This window comes from Polyodon spathula, chromosome 10, assembly GCF_017654505.1.
Source record: "Polyodon spathula isolate WHYD16114869_AA chromosome 10, ASM1765450v1, whole genome shotgun sequence".
NCBI lineage: Eukaryota > Metazoa > Chordata > Actinopteri > Acipenseriformes > Polyodontidae > Polyodon > Polyodon spathula.
This window is the reverse complement of record NC_054543.1, coordinates 46,953,804-46,965,835: the sequence shown is the minus strand read 5'-3', so window position 1 is coordinate 46,965,835 and position 12,032 is coordinate 46,953,804. Positions and strand designations below refer to the sequence as shown.

Sequence of the window (12,032 nt, the reverse complement as noted above, 5' to 3'; positions counted from 1 at the left end):
TGTAAATCATGGTTGTACTGTTGAGATCTCCTGTGTCATGTACTACAATATATATATATCACTGTCTTCACTCTCCGCGGTTCATTTGCCCTCTTAAAATCAGACCCACAACCAGATTTCATGTGCTTACGTGTTATTTTTAATACAAAAATAAAAACAATTTGGAGCTCTGAATAAACACAGGAGCAGGAACCTAACAAACAGAACAGCTAAGCTCTTTATCTGTTAAATAAAATAAAAAAAGTTTTAACAAGTACAAAAAAGGCTTTACACCGTATCTTTTTTTCTACGACCGAGCACACCTTCAATCGGGCTCCTTCATACAGCAGCCTCGAGCAGACTACTTGCTGTCTCTAAATACCCTGCATCTGGCTCTAATTTACAATGGTAGCCAGGTGCAGGTGATAATTAACTAATAAATGACAATTAAACAATAAACACAAATAAATGTTTCTGGAATATATGTATATATAGTAACCTGGCCGGCACTCATGGGTTGTTCATTGTCCCTTTAAATGCAGACCCAGACACAGAATTGAAGTTTTAAAACCGTCGATGTGATATTCTTTTTAATAAACAAACACCTAGCTCTACTTGAGCAATAACTAAAACACAGGAACCTAAACTATCTTGCAGGACAGCAAAGCCATTTACCTGACAAATAAACAAAACAAACCACACAGGTTTTACACTACCTTTCTTTTTCTACGCTTGAGCCCACTATCAAGCAGGCTTCTAAACACACCATCAGCCCTGAACACACTGGCTGCTTCCTTTAAATACCCTTGCAATGATCACCAGGTGCAGGGGATAATTAATAATAAAACACTTAACAAATCTAATTAAACAATAAAACATTTGCACCTGTTTTTCTTCTGCAGGGAGGAATATAACCCCCCCCCCCCCCCCCCCCCCCCCCTCTCTCTCTCTCTCTCTCTCTCTATACAGTATAGTTTTAGTGTTACGATAAGTTTGCACGTCCTGTACTGCACAGGCGTGTCCTAAAAGGAAGTTAATCCACACAGGCACAACACACACAAAAGCTAGATTGGGTAGTTCTTCATCTCTTGGTGTATTAATGCCGTACACAGGGCGGATTGTTTAATATAAGTGGTGAAATCACTAGCAAAGCAAAACCAGGTTGCAGGTGCTGTACTGCAGTGCTTCAGATCCGAGATTGCCTCAGGGATACATGTGTTCCTAATCAGTCTGCGGTCAGAATGAGAAGGAGGACAAGAGATGGCAAAACATCTGCTGCTTCTGGTCTGGGACAGCCTGGTGGGACTTCACAAGAAAAGAGAGTCATGACTTCTCCAAAAAGCTTCTCTGCTGAAGTAACAGTTAGCTAAAGTAAGAAGACCCTCCCTTTCAAACACTTGAGAAATACCATTACAATACTACTGAAGGACCTTAAAGAAACCATAGCATCACCTGATACTGTAGAGCACTGATATTTATGTGCTAGATTAATATTACAGTTGATTACCAATGTTTAGCATGTCTTCGTTACATTTGGGAAATAATTGGTATACCACAATATGGAAATGTTAGGGTTAGGGTTAGCATTCTACCATTACCATTGCAGCTTCCTTTGTAAATAATCAATGCATTGCCATTCTAGTGCCCAGTCCGCATTATCATTGAAGATCGATTGGTACTGTAAGGGCTGTTTTTTTATCAGAGCGATGGGGAAGAGTGAGAACCACAAAGTGCAACTGAGCTGTTTTTTTTTTTTCACCCACAGTGTGATCAAGAAGGTTCTGCAGATTTGTGGCCACTTAAATATTAATTATTTGAAAAAAGTCACATAATTAACATGACTTTTTTATATAGGAGAGTTGAGGTTTATTGTGTGACTGACTGGGCAGTATCTCAGGCCTCAGAACATGATCTGGGGTTGTCTCCGATAATTGTATTATGTTTATGCCTAAACCATTGTTACATAATGTTTTAACCCTGATATGCATATAATTTCAAGTACAATTTTCACTGTACAGACCACGGTCATGTATCATGAGTCACAATAAAAGAATTGCACCAGAGTTTACCGCCTGGCAAAGGGATGGGAAAGAGTTAACAACAAGAAGTGGTTTTACTAATGCAGTACACACTATGGAAGTGTTATTTAACTTTTACACTGTGAAGTATATGTACACTGGAAAAGTATTAGATTTGACTCCTACAGAGTTTATTTAACACTGGCCAATTTGCTGTGTACAAATACATTAAAATCATGGAAAATAATATACTTCAGAATTACAGAAATGTCACCCTCCGTTCCCAAAGTATTTATAACTTTGAGGCTCTACGGCATTTGTTTCTTTTACATTCCTCCTTTTGCTCTTCGCATGGTGTGTGCAGGTATTACTTGCAGGCTATTTTAACACAGCTAGATGCCACTTCCCTTTGTGCTCCACTCCCAAAATGCAGCCTATGGATAAACCAGTTTGTGCCGCTCCTGGCTGTGCCCTGGCAGCCACCGGCACTGTTTCATTCCAGAGGATTTCTCCATTCTTTAGTTCTAAGCACCTATTCAGGTGGAGTTCTGATCTGATCTGCAATATGCGCACCACTTGCTGGCTTTCAGGGGGCCTGCTAGTAATGACAGCTCTTTCAAAACTCTCAAGGCCAATCCTGACTGTGGACCCCCACCTAGTTAATCCATTGCAATTCGATGTTTTGTTCTGCTTGCAAATCGCCCTGTTTTTAGCCTAGGCGTTGAACATGTTGAATTGAAATGTACGATAGAGCAGGAGTCATGTTAGTGAGTGTTACATTTGAACTGTAGGAGCACCCAAGCTGGGTTCAATCAGGGGTCAGTCAGGCTCCCCCTGAAAACACCTTTCTCCCCCCTAGTGGCCCTTAGTTTGGTATTATCTAAAATGCAGGTATTCTTTCACACTGTCTGCGTCCCTGGTGTTAAAATCCACTCCTGCTTCTTTTTATCATTTAGCTGAGCATTCTGAAACTATAAAGGTAGTCAGATAAAGATGTTTATTCTCCATTTGAACAAATACCAACAGATGGAGTGGACTGTACCCTAATTTGTCCTTTAACAAATATGGGTGAACTGAACTTAACTTTGCAATGAACACTGTTTTTTTTTATTTTTATAGTTGTTTTTCTCAGTTTCTCAGTTACAAAGTTCATTCATATTATTGGCGGATAATACTGTACAGTAGCCTATATAACAATGCGTAGAAAATAGAAAATAGCATGCTTTTTCTGTTTTTCTTGTTACTGTGCCATACTACTTATTTTTCAGTTTGTGTCTCCAGTAAGTTTGTTTCAGGAATCTGCCTCATTGCTGTGCCCTTTAAGAAACAGGATTGGCTAGATTAGGACAGGCTGGTTTACATTCAGGATAAAGCCAGCGAATGCAAGGACTTAACTGAAACTGTCCCACTCCCTGTCCTCTAGACATTGTTGCATGGCTATGCATTGTAGGAATGTGATTAATCATCCCGAATCTAACACTGAACCTATGCTTTTAAAAACACAAATTGAGATTTTGTTGTAAACACGTAATAGGTTAGGATTTATTTGGATTGCTTTTTTGTGTTCTATGAATTTTTCCCATAAAAAAAAAAAAAAATCCCTGTGTACTGTGTAGGTATTTTATTGTCTCAAATGAGACTTGCTCTTTGAGGACTAGGTTGTACTGTGTGGACTGAGGTAGCTAGTCACCCATATTGATATAGGTTTAACAAGTGAAGGTTCACAAGTGAATGAGAAATAGTGAGAATGCTGATGATTTATAAAAAATAAAAAACAGTTCTCATGCATTTCCCATTTGAACAGTTTGTGGCCGTGTTGTTCTTACTCAGCGACCCCCAAGCCCTGAGTAAGTGGAAGGTGCTGAATGAGCAGGCATTGTTTTCTACTAAATCTCCTATTTTTGTGAAGATGCAGTCAAGTAGAAACCTAGCAGGCCTGGCACCTGTCAGCTCTCTCCCACATGTGCAAAGGTACTGTTGGCCACTCAAGTGTACTTATTTCTGCCTTATGTAAATGTATAAAAAAAAACCTGTGTTACAGACAATAGAAAAAACTACAAAAAATTGAGTGGATTGCAAGAGCAAGCTTCAACATTAAAAGCAAAAAGATTGCAATATCTTACTAAGCTAACCAGCTTCCCTTACTGTTACATTAACTAGCAAGCTGTGCTATGACGGCACTCACACACACACACACACTGCTCGTCTCATGTTCTGTTTAGGTATATATTGTTGTTATGACCAGGTGTCTGGGATGTGTGCAGTCTGTACATTTGGTTGAATTGTCAGTTGATAGAAGAAGCTCAGTTGTGCTTCCTGGTCCAGACTGTAGAGCTTGCTGATGTTCCATGAGAATGGTCACAGGAGTAATATCTCATGGACCATTCTGGAGAACAGTCTTAGCTGCAGATTTCAACTCTGGAATGTCCGTGGGTTTTTTCCTTTTTTGAGTCTTTGTCTTCTTCCGTTTCTTGCTTTGCAGCAAAACTAATCAAGCTAGAAGCTCAGAGTGATGAGGAGTCGGAGCACAGGGCCCTGGCTCAGGAGGAGGGGGTCCCGAGTGTGGAGGAGGCAGGCAGGATGGAGGAGCCCCTGATGGGGAGCCACAATGGGCTTCACGACCACAGCCAGGGAGCGGAGGGGCCCGGTGACGGAGGAATCCGACTGCCCAACGGTAAACTGAAGTGTGACATCTGTGGGATTGTATGCATTGGGCCCAATGTGCTAAATGTTCATAAGAGGAGCCATACTGGTAAGCAGCAGGAAACGAAGCCCCCTGATTTCACCTGATCTCAAAACCGCCAGCTTAGGCTGCTCCAGGACCGCAGTCACCCTACCGCTGTCACTTGGCTAAAATAGATGCCATACGAGGCCTCAGGTCCCAGGACAAACTGTCTTCATGTGCTAACTTCATGTTTACTGGGTCCATGCAAAGGGGTGTTCTGTGGTTTCTGGGTCTTGTAAACTCTTAAAGATTTGGGTTTGCATCTGTCTCTTCCTGTATAGAGCAACAACTGCACTGTAAGCAAAGCACATCAGTATCTGCGCTTCAGTCTTTTTACCTTCCAGTCTGAGTAAAAGAAAATTTGCTTTTTCAAGCTGTCTTTTTTTAGTGTAATATCCTGTTGATCTCTTCTGCGATAACAGCCACCTCCTTGTCGGGAATAGTATTGACAGGAAAGAAGGGTTTCTTCATCGTATAAAAAACAGTACAGCCTTCTTTATGGAGGAGGGTAGGGGTAGAGGGGGTAGGTGGGTGACAAAATACAAAATCTTTTGTGATCATGACAAAAAATATTGGAATCTTCCAAAACCAGTTATTTATTTGTCCTGCTACTGAAAAGGCTTTTTTTGGCAGGATTTTCTAACTAATGTCGGGTTGCCTTATGTCATAAGGACACTAGCCAAAAGGCAGCAATTAAAACATTGATTTAGGCTTAAGTATGGTTTGCTGCTTGTATTTTTAGCTAGGTGGTCTGAAGCAGGAATAAAATATCAGGTGTCATGTACACATGCTGGAGTAACCAGTAAACAACTCACTTCAAACATTAGCATAGCTGTGCAGATATGTAAATGCACAGAAGTAACATATACAGTATCAGGTGGTAACTGTCATTGAATGGCTGCAATAGCTTTACATTAGGGCTGTATTTTAAGTAAAATATTTTTTTATGTATTTATTTAACCTGGAAATTTACCCATTAATACCATCACCAAAATTTACTTGGGCTAATAATTAGGAAATTGTAAATACATTATGCACTTGTTCTAATTAACCTGTTGCGATCTAAGCCTTTTGTTCATTATATCGAGGGGTTCGTTATAGTGAAAGAACAATCAAAATAAACGATAAACTGTTGGAGTAAGTGAATGAGATGAGATTGTGAATAAAAGTAGAATTACATATACCTGTTCTTCTCATACATGCAGCCTTTGCTTTATCCTATTCGTTAAAGAATTAAAAGGCAGTACAAAAAGCAAAAATCCCGAATTGAAGCTGAACTTCTATTCAAAATCAATCTGACAGGACCCATAATATATATATATATATATAATATATATATATATATATATAGATATATATATAGATATATGTCTATATATATATATATCTATATATATATTTTGTATCTAGATATCATACGATGTAAACATGTCTCTTATAGCTTGTCCTTTAAGCCCTAATTCTTTCCTAATCTCCTCTCGTCCAGTGAACAGAAATTCCTCAATTTTTTTCGAATTATTTCGAATTGGGGGGGGGGGGGGGGTCGAAGGAAAGAACCAACCCAAACTTTGCATGCCTGTACTCTTTCTAGCCACATTCACCACTGGTTGGGGCTGACGGACTTCCCTTGTCTTATTTTACTTCTGGTCTGACAGGATCTGCAAAAGGTTCAAACAAATCACTGTGTACAGTACAGGCATCAGCACCAGCAAAAGCCTGCTGAAGCCTAATCTTCTAATCCTCTCGGCCTGATAAAAACTGCAGTTTTCCTGCAATCTAGTCCCCTCTGAATCTCTCCCCTTAAGGAGGAGATGCCTTAACCCCTTCCTTATGGGTCTGTGCCTGTTTGGATTGAATGAGGTGGTTCTATGAAAACCCTGCTGTATTTGTGGAGGAAAAAAACAATTTAGAGAAAAAACACATAAAATAAAGATCCCTTTTGTACAAAAAACCACAACCAGTCGCCCTGGAACTCTAACCAGGTAGTAATGAGATCAGGTCAGTCAGGGGTTTTGAGAGATGTGAAGACAAAAAATGCTGTTTAAATATGGGAGAGAAGTTTGGTTAATCAACTTGGGATTCTTGGTTAAACTTTCTTACAGTAGCCTTTTATAGAAAAAATACATTGACTTTACCCAGCTAATATAGAGTGTATGTGTGTGTGTGTGTGTATATATATATATATATATATATATATATATATATATATATATGTGTGTGTGTGTGTGTACTTACTTATAATTTTGGTAGATATATGGTAGATATATCTAAAGATAATGCTAAATCAGCTGATGCCATCAACAGTTTGTTTACTAACGACTGATCAGTAAGGGGATTTCCCTCATGAAGCCAAATATCAAGTGATTCCGTTCGAAGTGGCTGACGTGGGTGCTTGAGACCTCTCGGAGTCTGCTGACATCAGGATTGGTCATTAAATTGGAAGTGATGTCGTGTCCCTGTTTTAGTACTGAAATGTTAAATTGCAGCATAAGAAATTGGAAATGCAGACACTAGTATTGTCACATTTACTATTACTACTATGACTAATAATAATAATAATAATAATAATAATAATAATAATAATAATAATAATAATAATAATCTGCACAAAAGGATTGATAATAGTTCTAATTTGGGTAAGATTTAATATGTTGGTAGAGACTCTTTATAATAATATTGACCTGCTTATTTTCTTAGTTTATAACACATGTACAGTGTTTGCACACTTACCCTAGGGTTACATTTAATGAATTAAGTTCAAGTCTACTGTCAGTCTTTGCTGCTTATTTCTCTTTCAGTCAAGTAAATCAGATTGAGTCAGTAAATGTAAACGCCTGGGACTGACCCCTGTATGTTTCTGGGCTCTGTAATGTGGTCCTCAGCTGGCCAAGCAGTTGCACAGATTGAACTCCCGGGTGCCTCCATGTTTCAGGCGAGCGTCCGTTCCAGTGTAACCAGTGTGGAGCCTCGTTCACTCAGAAGGGAAACCTGCTCCGACACATCAAACTGCACTCGGGAGAGAAGCCCTTCAAGTGCCCTTTCTGCAGCTATGCCTGCCGCCGCCGCGATGCCCTCGCCGGACACCTCCGGACCCACTCTGGTGAGTCTCCCCTTTAATCTGCCAGCTTCTCGGCCACTCGCTAGACACCTCCGAACCCACTTCGATGAGTCTCCCCTTTAATCTTCTGGCTTCGCAGCCATTTGCTGGACACCTCTGGACCAACTCCCCTGAGTCTCCGCTTTAATCTTCTGACTTTGCAGCCACTCGCTGGATAACTCCGGACCCACTTTAGTGAGTCTCCCCTTTAATCTTCCGGCTTCGCAGCTACTCGCTGGACACCTCCAGATCCTCTCCAGTGAGTCTCCCTTTTAATCTGCTGCTGGCGTGACTCCCTTGCCAGACACCTCCAGACCCACTTCAGTGAGTCTCCTTTTTAATCTGCCTGCCGGCGCGACTCCCTCACCGGACACCTCCAGACCCACTTTAGTGAGTCTCCCCTTTAATCTTCGCAGCCCCTCGGAAAGGTTCACTGTGCCATGGGAATGTAAAGCATAATCAGAAAAGCACTGTAAAACTTCTGTGTAAATGTACCCGTGGTATAATCTGACAGACCGTTTTTATTTATTTTTTTCTCTTTCTAGTCTTTTTTAGAAACACTTGAAGAAGCGCTTGGACAGTATCATGGGAGGTTTTTATCAATGTTATATAGAGAGGTTTTCAACTAGGGGTACTGGGGGGACTAAGGGTCATGGGGGTATGCAGAATGGCTCAGAAATGCACAAATAGAAAATGAAAATAAAACAAAATAATGATCTTGATTTAGCAGTATTGTATATTATGTCTAAACCACTGTGGGAAGAAAAAAAACACAGAATCTACTATGTTCACACTTTTTTATCAACAGCGTCTGAGTGAATTTGTTTTCGGTGCTTGAAATATACATTTCTTGTAAAAAAAATTTAAAAAAAAACCGAAAGAAGAAAACAAGAGTCTACTGAAAGTGCAAAGTGACAGAAAGTTAATACAGAGTCCCTTTGGATTTTTTTTTTTTTTTTATGGCTTTAAAAAGTTTATCATTGTTAGAGGTGACTTTTTGATATTGTAAACATTGTAAATGGCACACGGAATTATGCTGAGATGGGAAGCAAATGGTAATGTGATTAACATTTACTGTGCAGACTAGTGTGTATTATTTATAGTGACTATGCCAAATAGAAAGCCAGTACCAGCGTTTCCAAAGAGATTCCTGAATACTGGATTTTAATTCTGTGCATCCAAAGGCATGTAATTCAGTTTTAAGAATGAAGCCTGCTGTTTGGTGTTTTATCTAAACCAGCAGTGTGTCACCAGACTTTTGTGAAAAATGATATATTAAATAAACAGGGAACAGTCGTTAATCAGATTATTCTGCCTTTTATTTAAACCGTGGTACCATTCAGTAGAACGAAAATTGTACTTTAACTGAAACCTCTCCACAGAAGGGGTACAGTTTAAATAAAATTAGAGAACCGCTGTTTATAGAATTACTGCGTTTCTTTTTAGCAGGTTTTCTCAACGGTCACTCAAGGCATTGATTTGGTGAGGTGGCAGAGTCAGGTTCACACCAGGCTGCATGGCAGATGGTCTGCAGTACAGTATTGGCTGTTCCTTTGCTCGGAATACTTGGCTAGAGGCAAAGAAAGTACAGCAATTGCAATCTGCATCAGTTTCGGTGCCCTAGAACTATGGCAAGGAGTTACAGTTTGTACCAGACCCTTTCCGGGAAGCGCAGGTGATAAAATCGACATTTAAATACCACAGTCAAAAATATTAGCATAATTGTGCAAAGGTGATTCTTGAGAATTTTCTTAATTTAAAAAAAAAAAAAAAAATACATTTCCTGTCAGGCTTTTTTGACAGTTGCCAGACTTTCGAATTTCTGGTTTTGTAACAGATTTATTATTAAATAATGTTGCATTTGGGAATCGGCATATGAAGATGGCACACTACACAAACTGTGTTTTAATTATAATTAGATTTTATTTTCTTGACAGTTAATACAATTATTTACACCTTAAGTACAATTTAGGATAACAAAAAATGATGATCTCAATTACTATGTGTGGCCACTGTAACCCTAAATGCACACTTCATATAGTGCTTCTTACTCTGCCAAGGTGCTGGCTTCTTGTGGTGAAAGTCCTCATCAGCATGTGTGTAGCAAGGGATAAAGCTTCGGGAGTGCTCATTGTAACACAGAACAGCTTTCACTCCAGCTGCATCTCTTACCATTTCACTTGGAAATCAGCTGCAGCCCCAGTGATCTCAATAAAACTCTACAAGAAAATCCAGACAAGGTAAACAGACAGAAGATTACAGTTATTGTTGTTGGATTCAGGAAATCTCTGCCAGCCTTGTGCAAATAGGGAGGCAGTGATGGTTTATGAAGAGATAATCTCCTAGCCACTCCCCCTCTGACCTGTACGACCCCACAACTGGAGTTTACCATAGTAGTCATAAAGATACAGAGCATGGCGGGTAGACAGGCAGACGGACAGGTAGATAATCAGATAAAAAGACCCACGTGAAATGTCGATGCGTTGAAAACCTCATGAACATTATCCTGACAGATGCCTGTCCTTCCACCATTCCTCTCCTCCACTCCCTGCTTGCCTGCTACCTGAGCTGGGAGGATTGGAATGCGAGGCACTCGCAGCCTGCCGGAGAGACTGGTTCTCCCGCTAACTCCGTTACGCAATTTTGTAAACACGTCAGCCGTGGCTTTCCTTCCTCTGGGAGTGCGATGGCACTCATCCCAGTTTGCAGGTGTAACATTAGAAGAAGAAACAGACATTCTACTGAGGTGAAAGGTACTTAAAGAGACAATGCAGCAGTTTTATAAATGTAAAAAAAAAAGGTTGCATGCTAAATGTTTACTGTGGTATACCATGGTAAAAGAATAGTAACATAGCTTAGCAAGGCATGGTGAGACATGGGGTAGTATGATAAAGCATGCAAAATCACTCAGGTCTGATGCTAAACATTTCTTTCAGGTAGTGTGCTCGTGATGAATACAAACACAGAAATCCGACTGGTTTTATAATGTGTCAAACTGCAAAGTCTGTTGGTACAGATGTTGCAGACGGCTGATCACTTTAATATTCATATGAAAAAAATAACTTCAGTTCATGTGTATTTATGTATCATTTTATTTCTGACACATATTACAAACTAACCAGAAATTAAGTTGGAATGCCATGTACACCGCCCATGACTGTCAAGGTTAAGTGTGTCATTCCTAATGTTGGTTTGCTTTGTTTTCTGGCTGTGACCCTGGTTGGCATGCAGGTTGCTTGACTGGCTCAGGCAGACTGGCCATGAAATTCCAAAGTATCGTCACTGATGCATATCAGAAATACACCAAGCCCTCCCATCCTCTCCTCTGCTCTCCCCTCCTGTCCCCACCCTGGGGCTGGAAACTAGAATCAGCTTTCAAAAAGGAGACACCATGACAAACAGAAAAAAAGCAAAGAAAGCAGCTTATAATAGCGAGGTTTACTCAATTTTCAAGGGTGTTTCCTAACTCGCAGCCAAGGCATGTTATACAGTGTGTACATTAAACAATTGCACACATGCATCATAGTAATAAGAACAGCAACCCCAATCAGAAAACAAGCAAAATCTGATGCAGTGGCAAACAATGGGTAAGGACTGAATCCCTTACGTGTGAACTCAAAGATTATCTCCTGCTGCGTTCCGAAGTAATCGCCAGTACATACACTTGGAACACTTTACAGTGAGAGGCAGGAACATGTTTATGATCTTAAATATGAAGAAAAAAAAGATTACAGTGTGTGACCACTCCATTAAAAAAAGTGCATATAATAGAGAAAAAAAAAGTCTCCATGAGATAGGAACACCTAACGAAACCATCCTTATGAGGACACAGACCAAGTCCACGTAATGTTTAAGCAGATATTTCAAACATAAAAATGCAGCAGTATTTCCTTTAGCCCCTGTAACTATTATTGTAGTATTATGGTGTTGTGAAGAGATCACTATAATGATATTATACCAAAACAGTATTTCATCCTGGGCTCCGCTGTCAACTCACCTGTATAAATCTTAGTATTGCTGGTTGGTAATATCAAAACCTTAATACAAAATAAAGATTGGGAGCATGACTGCCAGCCTGCCTGCCAACCGGGGTTACAGACAGGTGTGTGTGTGTGTCTGTGTGTGCGTGTGCGTGTGCGTGTGTGTGTGTATGTCTGTAGGCAGGGAGAATGCAGGTGCACAAAATGTGTTTACTGGCATAGAGCCTGTTTTT

General features: G+C 40.0%; 1 protein-coding gene across 5 annotated transcripts in view; it reads left to right on the top strand.

Annotated features, from left to right (window-relative positions):
* Positions 1 to 12,032, top strand: part of LOC121322457 (zinc finger protein Helios-like) — a 47,545-nt gene that overhangs the window by 21,570 nt on the left and 13,943 nt on the right. For 3 of the 5 annotated variants that reach the window (XM_041262477.1, XM_041262478.1, XM_041262475.1), the window contains 2 exons: positions 4,480 to 4,749; positions 7,655 to 7,822. In XM_041262477.1, the coding sequence (XP_041118411.1) occupies positions 4,480 to 4,749; positions 7,655 to 7,822 (438 nt within the window). The remainder of the gene's footprint in view (positions 1 to 4,479; positions 4,750 to 7,654; positions 7,823 to 12,032) is intronic. The other 2 variants (XM_041262479.1, XM_041262480.1) reach the window with 2 other exon arrangements.